Source organism: Meleagris gallopavo, chromosome 1 (genome assembly GCF_905368555.1).
Source record: "Meleagris gallopavo chromosome 1, MGAL_WU_HG_1.1, whole genome shotgun sequence".
Lineage (NCBI taxonomy): Eukaryota > Metazoa > Chordata > Aves > Galliformes > Phasianidae > Meleagris > Meleagris gallopavo.
The window spans coordinates 63,440,797-63,464,388 of NC_139404.1; the positions used below are offsets into that span (position 1 = coordinate 63,440,797).

Here is a 23,592-nt window from a genome sequence, read left to right on the forward strand (position 1 = left end):
TAAAAATTCTCTTTTTTTTTTAACACCCTGGAACAGAAAGACATAAACTGCTTGCACTTTGTTTTACTAGACAGTTCTTGTATCATTCATATTGATATTAATATGTCCATTCAACCAATTGCAGAAGACGTCTTCTACATATGATTATTTCTTGCTTAGAAGGTAGGTAGCATCTGCAATGTGATAGTGATAAGTAGTGCCTATGTGCCATTATACTCTTTTATTAATTCTTTATACAGTTCATTTTCAAGGCAAATGTTCTTTCTACTTCAAACACAACTGCTTTTATCTGGAGTTTATTTTCTCAATACAACTAACTATATTATGTATCAGTAAAGGCATTGCTCTGCTAGGCAACTTTAGCAGGTATTGGCAACCTACTCACAGGACATAGCATAATCTTTGTTTTCTGCTAAGTTTTGTTGAGTCAGCAGGATATGCATGCCACAAGGAAGGCATTCAACTGGTGGAGGGGGAATGTGGTCAACCAAATTTACTGGATCAAGTGATTAGTCTGGATGCAAATTCTGTTGCTTAGTTCATAAGATCTTCAAGAGATTAGCAAATAAAGGCAGCTAGTCCCTGGGCACCCATAGAAATGTTGTTTCTCAAGCCTAAGTAGCATATATTATAATGTCTGCCACATTTTTTTGTTGTCTAAGGGAGACTGATATGTTAGACTTCTGTTCTAAGTTGCAATAGAAAAAAATGAATCAGAAAAACAAATCAAAATGTATCTTATGACTTTTTGGAATAAAATTTTACTTTAAACAGAGGTACTTTTCATTCTAGGGTAATGCTTTGAAAAATTAGTCCATAAGAGCAGTTCTGTTGTATGAAAAGTGGCAGATGCACGTGATTCGCAAGTTTCTTGTGTGAGAGATTTGAAGAACCAAAAGTGGACTTTTGACCAAAAGTGCTGCAAGATTCCAAACAGAGGCTACACCTCCATCCTGGAGAATTACTTGGTTGGAAATATTCAGATAAAATAGTGCTTCACTGAATCTCCTGAAGAAATGTAAACTTTCATTCTCTTCTTTTTCTAGAATAAAAACAAATGAGAGAAGAAAGATCAGCAGAGGAACTAGTGATCTGCCAGCTCTCTCGTGATTCTTCCTTTTTTCTGCCTCTGTACTTATTCAAATGACAGGAAAGTGAATGTGAGTTCAGTCTTAGACCTTCCAGTAGAGTGGATGACCTTTAATTATCTTCCACACTCATCAGAGAGCACTGCTATGACTCTCTCATCCCGGTTGTATGTTAACTCTTCTGCCCACTTGACTTTGCTCCCTATCCTGCCTTGCAGAAACTGTTGTTGTTGTTCTCAGTGCATTATACCTTTTTTTGTTTGTTAGTTTGTTTTGGTTTTTTTTGTTGTTGTTGTTTGTTTGTTTTTCAGTTGTTCATTTCCTTTTACATTTGCTGCTTTGCTGATTTCCATACCACAATATGTGTAATCAAGCCCTCTTAAAATTTGAGGTTAGTTTGAAAAGGCAATTATTATTCTGTATCTATTTTCTAGAGTACACTGATTGTGAGAACAGAGCCACCTTAAAGCTTTCCAACAAGTTAAATGAAATTAAATTTTGATGTCTAATGAAGGAGTGCTTACTTCACGGGTCCTATGAAGGAGGCTGGGAACAGAGATTGCATTGCAATAAGTGAAAGCATTCTTTTCTGTTCTCTGAAGCAAAAGCTGCCATCCTACAGACAGATTCTTAGGCACATCATCAAGTTCAGTCATCTGTCCTAGGCACTGGCAAAGTCATCAGAAAAGCAGTCATATTTGCCAGCTTGGCACCCTGCTGCCTTAGAGTTTGTCTGTTTCAAAATAGGCCATGCCTGAGAGGACCAGTTCATAAATGAAAAAGATGAATTCTGTACACATAGCTGTACCCTGCTCAGGAGTAGGGCAGTTGTGGGAAAGGAGATAGAGGACAATTCTTGGAATTCTTTGAAGTGTCTGTGTAGTATTTGTTATGTTGATATCTCTATCAAAGGAATTATTAGAGTCATCATTGGTAGGGAAATAAAAACTTGCACACTGTAACCTTGGAGAGATAAAAAAGAAGACTAAGAAATGTCTTATTTGCAACCAGGTAATTAATAGCAACAATTGCCTACTCATCGTTACGACCCTTCACAGGCTACATGGAAGTACTAATTTTCAACTGTACATTTTTCTCTTCTCTCTTATACTTATTTCTGTGAGTAATTTGCAGTGGGATTTAAGAATCTGCAAAGCCCAAGCTCAACCCCTCTAGCAAATTACCTGTTATTTACCCTCTTAAGTGTAAACAGTAAGATGTTTTTTTCAAGGATATGGTAATTAAATCCCTGGTATGCTCTCGGTATGTTCCATTGCTCCATGGCAATATAAAGCAGTAACGAGACCTTAAGACTGCTGCAGGATGTCTAATGAAAATCAGGTTAGATGGCAACCTTAGACATGGAAGTTGTGCAGCAGTAAAGAACTGCATTTTGTATGCTAATCTTTGATATGAAAAGCTGCAGAGAAACATTTTAAATCAACTGTTACCATAATTAGCAGTAGTCCTATACTCACGCTCTCTCCTTCTGTGAGTAGTCCCCCACGCTCTCCAGCTAAGAGAAACAGAAAACAAGCATACAGCATACCTCCATGACAAAGTGTATCGACTTCCATGCTCACATTCTGCCAGAAGCTGACCCCGACAGTAAGGACCTCAGCACAACCCTGAAATTCCAAGGAACTTCATTTTCATGGTGTGTCTCTGAATTTGAAACACCTTGAGCAAAGCATTCACAGTGTGTGTGCTAGCAGGGGCAGCTTTTGTGTAATATCAGATATCACTTGTAAAAACACTGAATTAACTAGGGTCTATACTCTGCCACCACATCTTAGGTGTCTTTTTTCTACAGTGTAGTATAATAGGCTGTTTGCAAGGTAATCTGTCCTATCATACATTACCTTCTGATTTACAGTGTCCTAGTTTCTGAAGGATATGAGGAGCAGATGTTCAAGCAGGAAAGTTGCCTGAGCAGCCTACCTCTTCCACCTGCCTGCCAGCTCCCAACCCAGAGAGCAGACGGTGCCTGCTGCAAAGCCATTTGGGTACCAGCTTTCTCCTCTCCCCACGTTGTACCAGTAGAATGTGAACACCTCACCTGTTTTGATAACAAGATGCATGTCATCTCATTCCTTTCCTTCGTAATATTATTTTCTTTTTCATTTCCCATTTTTTCCAGAGCTGCTGGTTTTAGCACTGCTTTTCCTTCTCTGACACGAGACAACTCAGCTGGATTTTATCCCATCTTCCCTTCTGCCCTGTGGCCAAAATCTCTCCAGCCCTCTTGATTTTCTCTCCCTGGAAAATACAAATACACACTTCTGCTGCTGCAGGAGCAAGAAAAAGGAGGCTTGAGCTGCTCTGCAGGTGTGGAGTTGGTGAATATAAAAAGGAAGAAAAGCAGTTGTTTGCAGAAGTATGTTAGGAGCATGTCTCAGAGCACCCCAGCATTTGTCTGACTGCTGCTGAACAGAGGAAGTCTAGTTGACTTCACTGCTAATTTCAGGTCAGAACCTTTCTTTTTCCAGCCCCATTATGCTATGTCCTAGAAAGTGACTTCTGGACTTCCCCCCCGCCCCTTGTTGAGGGGCAAGGGCATTTGTCCCAACTCAGAATCTTGAAGAGTGAGGAAATCTCTCTTATTACTGAGAGCAAGATCTTCTAGCTAGATCAAGCAAGCTTTTATGTTGAGTTCTATCTTGCAGATACTGTGAAAGTTGTCAGGAAAAAATAAAAAATAAAAAAATCTTCACATATTTCTTTATTGTCAGCCCTGAGTTTTAAATCATTCCGATGTAGTCTTCCTCTGTCACAGCTAGGTGTCCAATCCTGTCTTGAAAATTTCATCAGTATCTTGAGTATTTCTCCACCCTGTGACCTCAGAAGTTGTTAATTTTCCTATCTCTGCCAAGCTCTTGCAATGGCAGACTGAAGATGTGTGGGCCAGGAAAGTGGAAAGACAGAATTACAACTACATATTTGTTCAGTTGTTGAGTAAACATTTTAGCAAAGCCTACAATGAGTCATCACATTAAAAGCTGGCCTTTGTATCCTCCTTGGGACTTGCTTTTATGAAATGAAAGAAGTAGAAGTCAGACCGAGTTAATCCAAATTGTTTCAAAAACTGAGGTCTACAGGCTTTTAAAAGCACGCCTACCCCAGTGGGCAGGCAGAAGGGAGTTGCGCTGCCTCTGCTGCTTTCGCTGGGCATATTTTGAGAGCAGAGAACTGGAGTGAAGACCCTCCTGGGGCTGCGGGGTAGCACAAGGACTGTCAAAAGCTGCTGTGTGGATTCAAACTGTGGAGTGTGTCCTGGGCTGCAGCTGGCAGAAAATGGATTTTAACAGTGAGATCATGATGACTGCTTCAATTTCATCACGGCCTGGATCACAAAAGCATATCTGAGAGGATTCAGGCTCTATCCATCCTCTGTCCTCATGTACACCTTATGCACAAACTACCTGAATCTGACCTATAATCTTTTCATGGGTTGAAACAAAATATTTATTAAGCATGTGTTTGCATTAAGATTTATCTAAGCTTATTCTATGTGAACAATTAGCCATAAAAGTAATCAAAACATGGGTCTGCACAGCTGATCCACCTTCTGTGGAGTGTAACTCTGTTCAAAACAGGAAAACATTTTTCTTGTGCTATTTTGCTTCCTCTCTGAATCCTAAGCCTTCCATTTTAGGAAAATTAAAGTTGTTTTAATGTTCTGTGTCTGGGAGAATAAGAGGGATATCTCAACATGAAAAAGTAGTGTTTCTGGTTTCTATAAATATTTGCTATGAAAAATAGACTAGGTGAATGAATATTCACTTGGAGCACAAGCCTTATGAGGAGTGGCTGAGAGAACTCTACCACTACTTGAAGGCAGGTTGTAGTGAGATGGGGGTTGGCCTCTTCTCCCATGTGAATAGCAATAGGACTAAAGGGAATGACCTCAAGTTTCACAAGAGGAGGTTCAGATTGGACCTTAGGAAGAACTTCTCCGAAAGAGTGGTCAGGTGCTAGAACAGGCTGCCCAGAAAGGTGGTGGTGTCATCAACCCTGGAGGTTTTCAAGAAATGTTTAAATGTTGTACTGAGGGACATGGTTTAGTGGGAAATATTGGTGATAGGTGGGTGGATGGTAGGTCTGGGTGATCCTAGAGGTATTTTCCAACCTTGGTCATTCTGCGATTCTATGAATATGATTTAAACAATTGGGATTTGATTTCAATGCAAGTGTGTACAGAAATTCTGCACTGGTGTAATCTGGCACATTCAAACCACAGATCATGGTGATGTAGCCTTTTCATAAATGCACCTGCACTTGTCTTTGTGGGGCAGAAATGAACAAGTTCACAGAATCACAGAATCACAGAATGTCAGGGATTGGAAGGGACCTGGAAAGACCATCTAGTCCAATCCCCCTCCCAGAGCAGGAACACCTAGATTAGGTCACACCTGAATGCATCCAGAAGGGTTTTGAACGTCTCCAGAGAAGGAGATCCCACAGCCTCTCAGAGCAGCCTGTTCCAGTGTTCTGTTACCCTCACTGAGAAGTTTTTTCTAGTATTTATGTGGAACCTCCTATGTTCCAACTTCTACCTGTTGCCCCTTGTCCTATCATTAGATGTCACTGGGGACTTCTGACTGTCACTGAGGCAGGGGCTGGGTGACTAATTTAAACCAAAATGTTTTGCTTTAGTTCTGTGTTTGTCCTGACAAATGCCAATTCTTGTTTTTGGTTCAAACATCTCTGTTCATTAACCAGTTAGTTATTGAGAGGAAGTGAAATACTGTGAGTTTTGTGATTCTATAGTTCTACATTCAAAATGGGCTTTTTCCTGTGTTCGTGATGTGAAATATCCCTGCCACATTGTAGAGAGTGTTGAGGCAGGGCAAGGGGACAGCTGTGGTGTGTGCAGTGTAGTGGTTGATCATTGGGATGGAAATGAGGGCAGCGTGTCCTGCTGTGGGGTACATTCTTGTGTGTCAAAGGCAAGAAGGAGATGCAGGAACCTACGCACAAACTCTAAAGTTCCTAAAGCAGAGAGACAATTATTGTTTTTCTTTTAAAAAAGAAGATGTGTTTATTTTGTTTTGCGGTTTTGACTTTTTTATTATTTTGTGTTGTTTTAAATTGCTGATAGCCCAGTCTTGAAAGAAAAGTCCAAACAAAGCATCTGGACTGGACCTTCTTGCTGAAGTTCAATACTTCTTTCCATCCAAACCGAAGTCTAGTCCTCCACAGCAGACGCTGCCTCAGTCTCTTCTTTTACTTCTTCTCCCACCCTGGGCTGGGATGAGGGAGAGGGACAGGAAGGATGGGCTCATGGGAGCCTTGGCTGTGAAGAGAAGAATTATCAGGAAATTAATCAGGCTCCATGTGAGCCTGTGGGATGGTGCTGAGTTCAGGCTCTCCTGGCTAACACTAAACTTACAGGATCCATGCACCCCTGCGATGTTCGAGGCCCCCAGCTGTTGAGGTCCCTCTGCTGGATTCTTCCCTCTGGCCTGGCACACTAGCTCCAAGGATGGTAGTCCCCGCCCTTCCCTCTTCCTCAGGACTTGGTGAAGAAGAGATGAGAGGTCTTGGGAAGGGACAAGGAAGGGGGACGGGAAGGAAGGGCTCATAGGAGCCTTGGCTGTGAAAAGAAGAATGATCAGGAAATGGAGGCTCCACGTGAGCCCACAGGATGCCACAGTGATCTTGGGACTCTCCTGGGTAAGGCCAAACTTACAGGACAGGAGGATCATCGCCAGCGTCGAGGCGGCCATTTCGAGGGAGGTGGACAGATCCTGGCGCCCCTGTGATGAACTCTGGGGCGCAACCTCTTTCTGATCAGCCTGGCAACAACAGAGTGATGTCCACTCTGCCCCAATGAAGGTGGATCCACCTCCATCAGGTCATCTTCCGGTGGTGGATCCACCTCCATGGGCTCTCCACCGCTGCCAGGCAGGTCCACCTCCATGGGCTCGATGTCATCACCCATTTCCAGCAGCCGCCTCTTCTTAGTGGGTGGCTGCTCCATCCTATCCTCAGAAATAATGAATATCTCTTTCCGAGACTCAGAATCCAGTGGCCTCTGGCTGAGTGAGCTCAGGGACTGCCGTTGAGGGCAGTTTGGTGGCCATGGCAACAGGATTCTGAGTGTCACATGCTGGCCCAAACGCAGTGGCTGGCAGTTGGGGCCTGCAACCATTTCTGTGAGGCAGTAGCAAGAATGTAGCAAGAGGGTTGGGGCAGAGTTCTCAAGGTTAGGGTAGAGCAGTGCTGGTGCCCACAGCAGCCAAGGAGGAGCAAAGCAAACTGATCAGCAGCCAAGGGAGATGCGGTCATTAAAAACCACTGAGTTTCAAGGGTTGTATCAGCTGTCCTTTCCCATCCCTCACTTCTGCTCCTAGAGTGTGAGAAGGTGGCATCTCTTCTGATCTGATGCCAAAGGAGAGGGGTGGACGGGAGAGCCTCTGGATAGCTGCACTGGGATTGCAGGGGGATGCATTGGACGGCCTGTGAGGCTCTTCAGGCCTGGTGCTGAGATTTTCCACCCGGAGGATGGGAAGGCCGATTAGGGATTGCTGTCCTCAGCCAGTTCTCTCCTTGGCCACAGAACAGGGTCGTTGAAGGTGAGAAAACCTTTGTATGTATTAGAATTAATGTGTCTAAGCAAGAAAACTATTATTTCTAAAAGAAAATATGATAAAGAGCAACAAAAACATAGAACTAGTGGGATATGTGCCCTTGTTTTTGTGATACTAATACATCAGTCTGCTTCGATGGCAGAGGCTGCAATTCTCATTGAGTTCCTGAGATGTTCATCAGAGGTTTCTTACACACTTTACTCTTTCTGTGCTTCATGCTTGGAAAGAGTTGATTACAAATGTACGTACAGCCAAAAAGCAATGACACGAAAAAGACATGATTGTGAATTGAGAAGTATTTCTTTCTGGTCAGATAGAGAACACGTTCGTTCTACCTGTGTTCCAAGGGAAATGCAAACTGTTTAGCTGCACTGAGGCTAAGCTGGGGTCTGCTTCATTAAACTAAAATTCTTGCCTTTGTGGTAGTTCAGACAGAACTAGTAATGCTTGCCTTTAAAAAAGCAATCACCAAGTATATTTCTGACTTGCTGTTGAAACTGATTTAATTTTAAATCATCTTATTTGCCTGTCGCTGAGCTAGGAAGACCACTAGAGAGTGGGATTCAGTAGCTATTTTACACACCACAGAGTGTCTGAAGACAACTGCTTGGGTTTGGCACATATCAGATATTGCCTCTAGTAAGCCCATGTCCTTCCAAGGCAGCAGCTGGAGGCCAGATGGGAATTTCTAGGACATCTAAAATGGCACAAGGTATCTACATTCAAGAAAATAATTATATCTCATGGAAACTTGGAGTTAACTGGTATGAAATCTGAAAGAATTGGTTTATCAACCACCAAGATAAGGTTTGATCTTGTACTTGCAGCCATCTTCAGTCTGTGGTGGAGGGCTCAGGGTGGGAACATAACTGTCTGTGTGCTGGGTTTTGCCTTCTGCCAGACACTGCAAAAACTATTTGTATTTCTTTCCAGTCAAAAAGTAATTATTTATTTTTATCAAACTACAGGAAGAAATGTTATTTCAGTCTCCTTCAGAGAGTTTGATAAAGTTCTCATGTACCTACCCTTTCATGTCTAGATATTTCAGATAGAAACACTGCACAGTTTTTAAGGATTTTCAGTACTTATAAACCTTTAGATGTTCAGAGTTTTTGTGTAACCAGGAAGGCTTTTCAGAATCTAGTAGGTGATCTTATTCTGCATTGAACTTTATAGGAAAAGAGGATCTAGAAAGTGATTGCCTTATGGAAGGTGAAGGAATACTTCATTACCAAAAAATGCATGCACCGTAGTAGCAGTGTTGTAGCGCCTTATATATGATTTGAAGGAGTCAGAGTCTAATGGCATTACAGTTTTTTACCTGTAGATAGAAGTGCTTGGTAAGTCTTGTGCTTGCTTTTGGTTACGTGACATACTCAGGTGTGCTGTGTTTACACAGTCAACTTCTCAGATTTCTGTCCTATTAAAACTAGCATTATCTGTTAGGTTTGAGTAACCTCATGAATAAGAGAACTGCATTAAAATCCAGGCATTTATGAGGAATTTGAGGTTTGGGATGTTCTAATGAAATTGCAGGGACAATTGTCAAGGTCAAAAAAGCAAAATAGCAGTCCATTAGTCTTCCAGTGAAAAGGAAATCCCAGGTAATGGTGGGATGTTAGTGGCACTATAAATTAGCTCATGATTCTGTTTGCACTTACAAAAATAAATCAAAGTTGTACAAAAACTCTGGCTTTCATGAAGGAAAAAATCCACAGTTATCCATTCAATTAACAACAAAAACATAAAGCTCACACAGCTTTACTAACACAAATGAACTTGCAGTTAGAGAAAGCTACATAATATACCTGTGAAAAATGCTCAGGTTTCATTTTACATCTGATCTTTATGTAGAGAATAACTCCACTTCCAAAGCTTTTACAAACTTCAGTAGAACTGAAAGTTGAATTTTTGTTTCAGACAAACACCAACGAGTAAAGAAAGGAACAAAGTGGGCTCATTTTTTCTTAGCAGTAGTGCCAATTTCATTAATGTCTCCTCGACTCAGATTAGTGAAGGTTTCTGGAACTAAAATGGCCTTTAAATGTACCTCCTAACTGATATATGTTTGACTATGTAGGTGCACTGGCAGAAAAAAAAAAAAGATAGATTTAGAATCTCATTAGTTATAAATGGGAATTCAGTATTACCAACAAATAAACAATTTTTTTTTTTTCATTCTATGTTGCTAAGATGCCTATAGTCACCAAATACAAATTAGTCTGGATTACATTCATTGCTTCTTCTGGAAGTGTTATAAAATAAAAATCAGTTTTAAATACACTGATTTTTTCCCATTCTCTCTTCAGGCTGTTGAAAAATGCACAGAATGAAGTTCATTTCAAAATCTGGTATCGGAAACTACTGGCTGCTCTCCAATTCACTGCTGGGAAAACCTTGAACAATGAATTTTCTAAGGAGGAGAAACTTATCAGAATTTTGGAAGACATTGCTGAAAAAGTAAAAGCTGCCAGTGACATGAAAAGAAAGGTTTGTTAAAAAATATTTCCCCTTCCATCTAAGCTTGTCCTGGTAATTTTACTTTTTCCAAAGTGCCTTTTCTTACCTTAGTAACCTTTATGTAAATAAACCCAAGATTTGAATGAAAATTTTAATACATATATTTTTACTGGGCCTTTTGGGGCCCATTATTTTCTTACCATTATTGCTCTCAAGGTCAGTGTATCTTTTAACCCACTTAAATTCCTCATTCCATGGTTTCTTAAATTTGGTGGTGGTCAGACACAGTGAGGTGAGTAACTATTGAAAGGAATACATTTTAGATCGCTTTCCAAAATATGTCTCCTGTAGAGGTGCCGTGTTCCTCGAAAACTTTGCTGAGAGTTGTCACTAACATGCTGAATATTCTCGTTTCTTAACAAAGCCAACCAAAATGTTCAGTACTTCACATCTCATGTATAGTAGTCAGTAATTAATACTGCAGGTGTAACTGCAGAGATGCATTCTTGGCAGTAAAAGGCTTACAGTTATCTCCAGTGGGTGCAGCTTTTATGTTGCATGGGTATGTTTCCAATTCAAATATTAATTTTCCAAGACATCTTACATTACTTACCTGAAGTGTAAAACAATTTCTTGCCGAGATCTCAGTGAAGCAAGCCAAAAGGACAGATAAAAATATACCTGCCAATGCTAGTTATCATGAAAGTTACCATGAATTCTTTTTGCCTTGTTGGGGATTCAAAGATTTTCATAGTATACTTCAGAATACTCTGTGTTGCCACTCAAAGCAGCAAAGCAAACATGGAAGTAAAAATAAAAAATATATATATTTGCAAAAAGAAAAATCCATGTAAAGGAAAAGAAATAGTAGTGATGCATTATAAATGACTGTTGCATATTTCATCTCTTTGAGATTAATCTCCAGGCTGTAGTTACCGTGGTACTGAGGAACTTCCAAAGCTTGCAGTTAGCACACCAACTGTTAGGTGAGGGAGATCACAGTGTTGAGGCAACAAATCATAAAGCTATCCAGAAAGGCAAAATAGACATGAGATGCAGCAGAGGAGGTGCGAGACTAATCGGCCACTAATGAAGGGTGTCAAAAATGAACCTACATGACAGCATGAACAGAGAGAGAACCTAAATAGTAAAAATATCAATACAGAGTAAAATCACAGGTTGTTTTTTTGTTTTTTTTTTTTAATAACTGTACCTCAGTGTGACCTCATTAACTGTTAAATGTTTACATTGATGCTATTAGTGCCAGAAATTTGACTATTTGATTCCAATGTAGCAAGACAGTCAATGACTTAAGAACTGCTATTATGTTCTTTCATGTTGCCATAATGATGTGCTTGTTGCAGGAGGTGTTAAAGATGGAACTCAATAGACTTCAGCAGTTCTTCCAGGATGTAAAAGTTTGCCGACTTCCCCTGAACCCCGCACTTGTTGTGCAAGGCATAGAGGCAGATGTAAGTCTAGCTCATGCAATGAATTACGTTTTTTGTTTGTTTGTTTGTATTTTAATATGAAGAGGAGGAGAGATTGAATGGCTGCACTGGCTGGGAAATAATCCTACTGGTATCAAGGATAAGTAATCTGGTAAACTGTCATCCAGACTAATCCCCTTGAAACTCAGGGCCTTTGTTGAAGGCAGAGGTGAAGGGACTGCTGGGCTAGGTATTGCCTATCCATCTTACCTTGTGCAGCAGCAGCACATATTTCAAACTCTCAGCAGTTTTCTCTTAGTTCAGCTCCCCTGCTGTGGTGTTGAACTTGGCAAAGACACCTGGATTTCATAAAAATGACTCTTGTTTTCCATTCTATCCACGTAGCACTGGATGGCAGTTTTTTTCCCATCCAAGACTTTCCTCTGTCACAGATGGGGGCAGCTAAATATCTAGACTTACTCCATTTTCGTTTAGAGGAGACAAAGAACTGGCTGAGAATTAAATATTAAAATTAAATATTCACAGTAAGTCAACTATGTCTACAACTCATATTAAAAGTGATTTGTAAATAAAGGAAACAGTTAATGCTGTTTAGCGTTGCTTGATTTGACTTTGACTACAATACTAAGACTGAGTTATTCGTTGTTTAGAATGTTTTCATAATCAATATTATGCCAGAAATAGGCTGTTCCAAGTCTACAAAAGGAAAAGGTATCCAGCAGCAAGGAAAAACAAATCTGAAGACCCGTATATATTATCGGTTATAGCTATCTAATTACAGCAATTTGTGCTCTATTTTTGTTCTCTGGCTCATTATCCACAGTGGACCTGATTCTGAGAGGTGCTGATCCCTTCAATTGTCTTTGACCTGTGATTCTCCAAGTAATTGCTATTCAGTTTTGATCTCTCAGAGAACAGAGGTCTTCCAGCACCCCGCAGGTTTGGGCCAATTGTGGATGATATAAGTTGGAAAAATTTGAAGCCTGCTGCTTCTCACTACTTTCAGGCTTTTTGGAAATAATGACTAATAGGGAAGTATTTCACCATGCAATCATGCTATTTATACTGCACCAGCTTGGCTGGAGAGATACAAAATGTGTAAATGTAAGTATCTGAAGATATTTTTTTCACTTATATCATTATAGGCTCTTATAATACTATAAATATCTGCAGCTTTTTTCCTTATCTGTTTGATAATATAGTCATGAAAACATTTTTAAATGCTCATAATACCTTCAAATTTAATTAATTTTGCTACCATCCTTCAATTTTACTAGTAGCAAGTACTGCTGGCAGTTCTATCACTAATGCATTGTATGGCAGTAATCTTTCAAGTACTTATTCAGACATTTCAATTGTCAAAATTCCATAGGGGGTCAAGATTTCTTCTTCAGTCATAGCTACTGAATGTTGCAGAGAAATGGTGTGGCTAAGACAATATTTGAATTTGTGCTTTGAGATTTTTAGATGAAAAGCATGAGACAGCTCTGACTACTAATGGTTTTGTACAAATTAGCCTCCATTACACTCCACGAAGTAAGCACAGCAGTAGCTGCTGTGAGGTGCTCATTATTTCTAGAAACCAGGGCATTAATTTACCATTGTCTTTGGTTATGTTGTTGGGTTTCCCCCCACCTTACCCCCCACCCCCCCTTTTTATAGTGATAATAATAATAATACCGACCTACTCACACACGATTTGGTATGCTTGGCTAATTAATGCTTTTTGAAGCCTGTTGAGATCTTCAAGTGAAAGGAGCTATAGAATATGAGAGGTCATTAAACAAAAACTCTCATATTTAATTAAGACAAATTCCACATAAAATCAGTTGTGGTTTTCAGAATTTCCTCTATCCTTAGTCAGCATGAGGTGACCAGAGAGATTAACAACTTCTTTGCTTCCATAAAGACTGTATCATCTGTAATTTTTTTGCAGAAGAAAAAATGGGACTGAAGACATTTCACTGTTTTGCAGATTCCCATTCAATTAATCTTATGTATTTTTGTCTACTAAATCCCAGACAAGGTTTAGCATTAGAAAACTGGGTGAAAGTGAGAAAGAATTAGTATGTAAAATATTATCTGTTTATATAATCTGATTACTGAGTGGAACAATTGTCAGTGGAAAAGGAGTTTCTCATTTTCCTGATCCAATTAAACAGTCAGTAATATCAATAATTATTTGTTTTTGTTATCTGAGATTTTGAGTGGTGTGAAAGATGTTACCTTTTTTGGCATTATTGTATTAACCTGTTGTTTTATGTATGTGTTACTGCTGTCATCTTGCTTTCTTTTTCCCTGAAGTCATGTTCGTATTTTACATCCAATGCTTTTCCATTAAAAATCTCCTTCATCAATGCAAATGCTCCAAGTGGAAATATCAATATTATTTTTAAGGTAAGTTACTCTTCTAATATTCACTTCCTTTTGTATGCAAGAGGCTCATTTTAACTTCACCTGATTTATGTTTTAAATGTAGAGCCTGAAAATGTTTGATTTGGCTCTGTTCTTCACTTTTCATAGTTATTTTTGTTACTACAACTTTCATTGGAATATGCAGAGAAAATACTCTGTAGTATTCAACTTTTTGATTGAGAATCAAATTATTTCTTGCATCCCTTTTTCCTTAGTGGGGAAAACTAGGCTCAAATATAAAGCTTATTTTCTAAAACTGGTTTGTTAACCACACAAAGTCAGAGGGCACGTCTTAAGAAGAGATTGTTCAGTATGACTGACTCATGTAACCATGTCCATATATTTCTCACAAATCAAAATGCTACAGTGTTAAAGACTATTTGCTGGAGAGAGTTTAATTCCAACCCTACCAGCCAGTGTGGGGGAATGGGCTGAGGAAGGAGAGGCAGAGGGGACTGCAGAGGAGCTCTGTCTCAGTAGAGTTAGTTGGAGGAACTGACTAGTATTCTAGTTTATTTTCTATTTGTCACCTTCAAAGCTTTGTAGTTGAGACAGTGCTATGTCCATCAGAAAAAGACAATACTTGTAATCTAGAACAGTTTCTCTTTCAAAAGTATATGTCTTCCATAACAATGGATGCTGGTTTTAAAAGAACACTGAAGGTCATAAAATGGCTGATGCATACAAAGCAGTTGATGTTGCCAAAGAAAACTTATTCCTTGATTTCTGGCAATGTCATGTTCCAATCCTAAAGCATAACAATTGATATAAATACATCATAGAATCATAGAATCACAAGGCTGAAAAGGACCTGAAAGATCATCTAGTCCAACTGTCCTCCCATTACCATTACTACCATAAGTTATTAACCCATATCTCGTAGCTCCTCATCCAGACATCTCTTGAACACTGCCAGGGATGGCAACTCCACCACCTCTCTGGGCAGGCATTCCAGTGTCTGACCACTCTCTGACAGAAAAAGCTTTTCCTTATGTCTAATCTAAACCTATTCTGATACAACTTGTGACCATTTCCTTGGGTCCTGTTTGTTGCCTGGAAGAAGAGGCCAAACCCCTCCTCACCACAGCCTCCCTTCAGGAAGTTGTAGAGTGCAATGAGGTCTCCCCTGAGCCTCCTCTTCTCCAGACTAAACAATCCCAGCTGCCTCAGCTACTTCTCCTAAGACTTGTGCTCCAGACTCCTCACCAGTTTCGTTGCCCTTCTCTGGACATGTTCCATGGCCTCAATGTCTTTTTTTGCAGTGAGGGGTCCAAAACTGAACCAGTACTCAAAGTGCAGCCTCACCAGTGCTGAGTACAGGGAGATGATTACCTCCCTGCTCCTGCTAGCCACACTATTTCTAATGCAGGCCAGGATGCCATTGGCCCTCTTGGCCACCTGGGCACATACACTGTCGGCTCATGTTGAGCTGAGCATCAACCAACACTCCCAGGTTCCTTTCCTCTTCACTCATCCCCAAGCCTATAACATTGCATGGGGTTATTGTGGCCAAAGAGCAGGACTCGGCACTTGGCCTTGTTGAACCTCATCCCATTCACCGCAGCCCAGCGATCCAGCTTATCTAGATCCCTCTGAAGGGTCTCCCAACCCACAGGCAGGTAGACACCACCTCCTAACTTGGTGTCATCTGCAAACTTACTGAGGGTACACTCAATCCCCTCATGTAGGTCATCAATAAAGATATCAAACAAGATGGGCCCCAATACAGACGCCTGGGGGACACCACTTGTGACGGGTCACCAGACGGACTTAGCTCCATTAACCACTGCCTGTTGGGCACGGCCCTCTTGCCAGTTTCTTACCCAAAGAAGGGTATATTTGTCCAAGCCACGGACAGCCCTAGGAAAATACTGTGAGAGACCGTGTCAAAGGCTTTGCTGAAGTTTAGGTAGATTACAACAGCTTTTCCCTCCCTCACCTATCAGTCTGGTCACCCAGTCGTAGAAGGAGATGAGGTCGGTCAAGCACAATCTGCCTTTCATCAGCCCGTACTGGCTGGGCCTGATAAATAAATAATACAGAACATTCATTCTTAGGAACAGAAATATGCTCTCCAGGCATTCTAGGGGAGGCTAGCAATGTTTAGCTTTCTGAATATTTAGAAAGTGTCTTCTTAGGGTATTTAACATGCGAATCTATGTGAGATACAAAACTTACTAATTCCTAGTGCAAATGCTTTGCCATAAGGCATTTAAACATTTGAGCTAGTTCCACCTCCACAGAATTTCCCCTGCCTGGTAATGTTCAAAAACCACTAATTTTCTAGCTGCTGTATGAGTATTATAATAGACATAACTTTTTCCTGTCAGCAACCCCTTGTATAAAGGCATTGTTTATTTTTACAGTCATTCAAGTGTTCATTCATGATATACAATGAATACATGAAATAATAAGCACTGATATTGCACTTAAGTAAGGGGAAAGAATATGTTTCTCAGGCCTAGGTACTATAAAGAATTAATTGGAATCAAGATTCCCTTGAAGTGAAGGAAAGATAGATTTGGATTTTTTATTTTAAGAAATAAAGTTGTCTCCTCGAATACCCATTTATTGACTATAAATGTCTGTAGAATGGAATGCATTTGTAAAAAGAACAAAACAAAAGAGCAAAACACTTAACAATATCAGCAAAAGTCACATGTATTTTAGATGGGGTTGGGGGTAGGGAGTAGATACAAATAAAAGCAGGCCTTTTATTTTCACTGGCTATTTATCCAGCTATCCAGCAATGGTTGAAGATAATCTCTTCATTACCTCTGTGGCTACAATTACAGCCCCATTTCACTAAGATTGTTGTTTAACAGAGTCCATGGGGAGAACAGGCACCACTGTTTGAAACTGAATATGAATTATGTCATGGATAAAATGTAAATTGATTATAAATTTCCCCTCAGCCTGCTGCAAACTGCAAGTTGTGAAGCTTAACATTAGGTCAAATGCTGTCATTTTTGAAAAGGGATCTAGCATTAGGTAGACTTTAAAATGTAGCTAAATTAGGATCCTACCTCCGGATTAAATTTTCAAACTTTAATAACTGCATAGGAATAATAAGCAGAAAGGCTGTTAATCAGAGAGAATTTGCTACCATTTCTATGGCTGCCTACTTCTGCCATCTATTCTGTTCTATTTCTGACACTGAAAGTTAATTAGCAAATTTGAAGAAAAACAAGAGGGGGTTACTGTAAAATAAATGTAGCAATTTTAGCATAGGAAAGAGTCCAAATTAATTATGAAACTGTGTGGAACTGAAGGATTTCCTGTCCTATTTTAATAGATAGGTGATGATCTACGTCAGGATATGCTGGTTCTGCAAATTATTCGAGTGATTGACAACATATGGCTCCAAGAAGGTCTGGATATGCAAATGATAATTTATAGATGTTTATCTACAGGAAAAGGCCAAGGTCAGTTTCAGTTTACAAAGATTACTCTTATCACATTATTCATATCTCATGTAAACAATGATACAGAAATATCTCAACTTTTATTTTCGAGTGTCCTGTTTATCTTTCCTTGTAAAAAAAAAAAAAAAAAAAAGGCTCAGAACTTCATTTATTCAAACCCTAAATCATATGCCTGTATAATCCTGAATGTTCATTGCTTTCCAGAAGTACAACCAAATTCATTTAACTTTATAGCAACCTAGGCTAGAAGTTTGCAAAAGCTTCAATACCATCAGCTTTCACCATATTCTTAAAAGTAACTTCACATATCAAAAAGAGGGCCTTGGAGAAAATTTGCTATAGCTACTGAAGTTTTAATCCAGTGTGATCCCACAAAGGTGCTTAAATGAACCTAGAAGCTTGTGGCTACAGAAGGTACCTGTAGACAAGTGATGACAGCTTTCCTGTGTTGAATTTGATATATAACTCTTGCGATTTATGCTGTGTAGGGCAGGCCTGACTCATCTGAAAGCCTTATTTCTCTCTTTTATGGTTGTGATAGTAGAGCTGTAGCAGGAATGCCAATTGCCTGCTACAAAAAATTACTGACAGCAAAAAGCTTACTATTTTTCATTGACTCTCTAAATATTTTACTGAAAATATTCCTTTCACAACAGAAGACTGATATATTATGATTATCTTCAGTAGAAAATCTACCTAAATAAATAAATAAATAAATAATAATAAAAAGATACTCATTTTTTCTGTGAGCCACAAAGAGAAAATGAGAGAGGATGAAAGATCTGAAGGGACTATGAGGAAGTACAGATAACTTCACACACATGGCAGGTGGTTAAGTTGAACTGAAAAAGACTACTGCCTTCTTTGCAGAGGTTGGATTCAAAGCCTGAAGATTTCCACTTCAAAAGCAAATAACATAAAGAATATTACTTCTGAACATAGTATTATAGTCTCTCTTACACACTAACACTTAATTTGCTTTTTGCCAAGAAAGATGTAGATAACATCTTGAAATAATATTGTCTGACATTCTCTTCCTTTCAGTACCACTGTAACAGAAAATCTCTCAACACCTCAGATTTTCCCCACAGTGTCTTTCCTTAAGAATAATAGAAATGTTAATATAACTGATTTATAGTTGATAATCAAGGATAAAAGGACAAGTGACATGCCTGTGGTCAGAGAGAACATGTGCAAAACTACACTTGTTTACTCAGATCCTCCAAGTCCTGGGCTAACGTCTTGCTTTGTGGACCAGCTTTTCCACTCAAGGGGGATGGGAGATGATCACTATGTAGTCATGGAACACAGGAATCACTTAAAACTCAAGTAAACACAGATAAATATAAAGCACTCTGAGGTTATGACTTTCCAGGTATGGCATTGTAGAGAAGCCTGTCACCAACTGAATTCATTAAAAGTCCTTCCTGTAATGCAGAGTTGCAGAGTGAGGTGCCAGGGGACCACACACAGGAACAGTGGCAGAAGGCTGGCAAGCCAGCTCTCAGAAGAAGAAATTAAGTACAAGTAGGGATATAAGATTCAAGTGAAGCATTGCAAAATGTTTGGCTTCTTTTGCATTTTGAAGACCCAGTATATGTCACCTTGGATCAGAGTAATCTCTGCACTATCAGGTAGTATACCATCTCCAGCTGTGATCAGTATCATATACTGAAAAAAATGTCTGTAGTATTCTTGAAATAAATGCATATGAAAGAACTTTCTATTCCATAGTAAATATCTGATTCAATTTATTTTTTTTTTTAACTGATTTTTGTTTGCACACACATTATACCCGCTTTGAATCTTGTTGGCCTTGTTGGTACCTTGAAACAGTTATGCATGCACAATTGTTACTGGTGAATTTATTTCTTCATGGAACTCCCATTTTTCACTACCTGTATTTTGTTTTATTGTCTCTTAAGACAAAGAAAAAAGTAAATCTTTGTCTATCTTCTTGATTGAATTCATTGTTTTGTAAGTTTCTAAGCATGTGTTTTTATGCATGGAATGATCCAAAAATATGCAAATACATTGGCTGTCTTCACGTTTTTTTTGAAGTTGTGGGCTTATCTCTCATGTGACCTCTTTTGTATCTGATTAGGACTTGTACAGATGGTGCCAGATGCTACCACACTAGCCAAGATCCACAGGGAATCTGGACTGATAGGACCATTGAAAGAAAACACAATTAAAAAATGGTTCCGTCATCACCATCGTCTGGAATCCAGTTACCAAGAGGTAACATCATAATGAACCTTATTATATATTTAATCCTATGTCATGCGAAACAAGAAAGCATAATGACAGTATGCAGCAATAAACAGATGACTCACAATCTAGGCAAACAAGTAACAGGCATAGAAGCCAGGGAATTGATTTAAATTACCATTCTCTTTCCAAAGAGATACTGCTCTGGATCAGCTGCTTTGTAATGCTTTGCCTATAAAAACACATCATAAAATAGAAACAGTGAAGTGAAGAGAATCTGAAGTATTAAATTTTGAGCTCCAAAATATTTTTTTAGGTCCAACTCTTGAAATAATTGATTTTATATAAACAGTGCAAAATCTTAGTGGGTTTTCTGTATTTCAAACTAGCCACAGCAATACCAAGTTTTGTAAAGCTGTGTTATAGAAACTGCCTAGTCATATGACACATAAGATTAATCTTTTCATTTCACATTGTGGGATCCCATTTAATGCATCTGTTTACATGAAACCAAGCATTATGAATGCACCAAGAAAACCAAAGTTTTATTTATAGAAGCAGAGATTTCCTCTTGAAAGGAACTTCTATTCATTCTTTGATGGTTGAGCATATTCTAAGATCCATTAAAAATTTGTTACTACTTGTGTTGCTAGGACAATTTTTGGTTCCTTCTTCATGCCAGGAGTAGATTTGTAGCCAACATTTTAAATGAATTTTAAAGGGAAGCCTTGAGCATTACCATTTTGTAAATGAACTGCTTTTTTGAAAGTTCATTAGTAGGCAGATATATAGCAGAAATGTGTTTGATAATCTTTAGTGTTTTATAGTTATTCAATAGGTATTTGTTCATCCATATTTTCAATAAGAGCATTCGAATTCTTAGTATATGATGTAGACTCAGTTAAACAGGACCAATCCATTCAGAAATAAAAACAAAAAATTGTGTTTACAGTATTATGGTAAATGTGCAGCCAACATTTTGATTGAAAAGTTAGTTAGCTATTAGTTATTGACTGAAAACCTGTTTTCTTACTGCTCTTACTTACTCTTTGTAAAAAAAAAATACTGTTAACGTGAAATTTTACAAAACCAATTTTTACCCATTTTCTTTTGATTTTTTTAAACATATAAAATGCAGTCCACTTTGATTGCATAGGGCATGCACAAAATTGCTGCTATATATTCACCTTGCACTTGCCGGTGAATTAACCTTTCTCTTTTACTTAGTAATTTTTTACTCATACAATATTGTATTTAGGGCACTCAAAAAGCTTATGCAGAATAAGCTTTAATATCCTCATTTTATGGTTGAGTGAACAGAATCACAGGAAGCTTAGCTATTTTATCCAAGGTCATCTAAGTGAGTAAGTAGTACAGTTAGACATAAAATTCACCAGTCTTGTGCTGTGGCCTAAGTCTTCCACAGTGTTGTCATCTAGCATATCAGCCATTGCCAATGTCACCCTCAATCTACATGGAAATCCTGAATGCCTGAATTTACCTTGCTTCATGTAGGTTTTGTCCAAAAATGTGATGACCACAAGTAAGGATTTTTTGGGTTTCTATATAAATGAAACTCGTTGTGATTGATACCTATGAGAGGTTAAGACTGAATAAGAATTGCATTTACAGTTCTTAAACTATTATTGATAAGATTAAAAAAAAAGTCAGTTGTAGACACATTTTTTGCAAAAAGTAATGCCACAATGTAGTACTATAAAGATTGATAGGATGGATCTGAATTAGTAGAATAACTGGGAAAGTACACATCTCCACTATGTACAAGTGCTCATCAGTGAAGTAGGTTATACCAAACAGGAAAGCTAGACTGATTTGCAGTTTAATCGTTCTTTTGGTTTTCTCTACATGACACTTGGTTTGATCTCATAGTCTATTTAGATTTGCAGATGCTATGCACAGAAAATGGTTTAGCCTTTGTTATTTCAGTTCATTTCTTTAAAATGGAGATAGTATGAGACTTGATTCATTGTAATTTAATGCAGTTGAAATGTGGAGAGAAAAGACCTATGTAGGTACAGAACAATTGTGTAAAATAACCCACTTCTTTACAGCACAATTTGTAAAATTAATAGATTTCCATCTTACTTCTAAACGATTTCTTTTACAATAGAGATGCAGACTATTACACAGAAAATCTAAGCTTCCTGACATCTATCTTGTTTTTCATAGATACCTTCCAGCTTGTAAGTTTTCCACAGAATTCTAAGAATCTATAAACCACAAGTTGAAAACTTCATCCATAAAATTGTTGCATTGTAACTTTGAAATTTCTGTATTAATTGTTCTTTAATCATAAGAACACTCATGTTAAAATTTTAGCAACATTTGTAGAACATATTTATTTGCTTTTAGCGTTGCAAAAAAAAAAAAAAAAGAAAAAAGAAAAAGAAAAAAATGTGTCTCTATATTTCTAATAAGTGCTTTTGTCTAATTAACTAGGCAATAAGGAATTTCTTTCATTCCTGTGCTGGCTGGTGTGTTGTCACCTTCATTCTAGGAGTTTGTGATCGACACAATGACAACATAATGTTGACGAATGCTGGACACATGTTTCACATTGATTTTGGAAGATTTTTAGGTCATGCACAGACATTTGGAAGTATAAGAAGGTTAGTATATATAGTAATACATACAATAAATAGACTTTAAAAAGATGTTCTGAATACCCATTTAAAAAAGTACAAATAAGGTCATGCTTTTTTTCTTTCAATTTTCCACAAAACATCAAAAAAATACAGGAATAACCTGGGTAGTGAACAGAACAGTAGACTGGCCTATGTCAAACAGATTCTGCTTTCCATTTTTTCTCTAACAGTGTTTCTATAATGAATGCCAAACCATAGGTGTCTCTAACTGACAACTCCTTTTCCATACTAAGAGAATAACCCAAATTTTCCAATTAGACATGAAAAATGATTGCATTAAGCCTCTGTGGGTGAAAATGCAATCTTTTCATCTTTCAGAATAATGAAGGTCAGATTATATTTTGCGGTTATCTTGTTTTACTTTAGACAAGACTGCAACTTTTCTGTTCCTATCTATCTCTGATGCCTATACGATGATAAGTATAAATAAAATAGTGTGATCATTTTTTCTAGTTCCTGCTGTGGACATGCTATAGGAGGATTAATAAAATAATAAATAATATTAATAAAAATAGGTGGGATCATTCTCGTGTATATAGCACATGAAGAAAGTGTTAAATAGGGAATGGATGAATGATACTTAGTAATGACAAGGTAAGTGGGGAGAATGACTTTTTTCCATGTTTCCTAATAGTTTCCAGAACTAGTACTGGAATTAAGAGTTTGAGTTAATCATTCCTTTCTTTTGTTTTCTTTCTTCTTTTTTTTTTTTTTAAGCTCGCCTTTGACTATTTTACACTACGTCCGTACATGAGACAGAAATTACTGTGGGAATATTGATATGAGGGAAGCTGATGAGGCTAATAAGTACTCCCTGAGCTTGACAGTCAAAAGATTTAGCTGCAGTGTTCTGAATTATCATCAGTCATTCAAGATATGTTCTTTTAATCCTACTTACTTGCTAGGGAAATAATAAAGCAGAACAGAGCCATAAAAAAGATACTCAGGCACACTCAGTTAAATCTTGCATCTTTCACTCCAGCAAACCTTCTTTTAGAGCCCAGCAGAATTTTTCTTGAGTAATGTTCTCCCATGAGTTAAGAATTATTTAGTGGGAGTGAAAGGTAGGACCAACAAAATATAAGGAGATACACAGCAATCAAATTTAAGCAGAAATTATGTAATAGCAATAATAAAAGTAGATTTTGATTTTATTGTTTTACAATTCAGTCTTACTACACTGTGTAAATAATACTATAAAAATAACTTACTTTGTAGTAACATCCATAAACAGTACCCATTTTTTTCCTCTTTCTCCATGCAGTATATTGCTTTTATAACAT

The 23,592-nt window shown here is 38.2% G+C and overlaps 1 protein-coding gene across 6 annotated transcripts in view; it reads left to right on the plus strand.

Moving 5' to 3' along the window:
- The window catches only part of PIK3C2G (phosphatidylinositol-4-phosphate 3-kinase catalytic subunit type 2 gamma), a 290,952-nt gene that overhangs the window by 190,147 nt on the left and 77,213 nt on the right, over positions 1 to 23,592 (plus strand). For all 6 annotated transcript variants that reach the window (XM_085230990.1, XM_085230979.1, XM_085231006.1 and 3 more), the window contains 6 exons: positions 9,991 to 10,171; positions 11,506 to 11,613; positions 13,897 to 13,989; positions 17,303 to 17,432; positions 19,537 to 19,673; positions 22,104 to 22,273. In XM_085230990.1, coding sequence (XP_085087116.1) covers positions 9,991 to 10,171; positions 11,506 to 11,613; positions 13,897 to 13,989; positions 17,303 to 17,432; positions 19,537 to 19,673; positions 22,104 to 22,273 — 819 coding nt within the window. The remainder of the gene's footprint in view (positions 1 to 9,990; positions 10,172 to 11,505; positions 11,614 to 13,896; positions 13,990 to 17,302; positions 17,433 to 19,536; positions 19,674 to 22,103; positions 22,274 to 23,592) is intronic.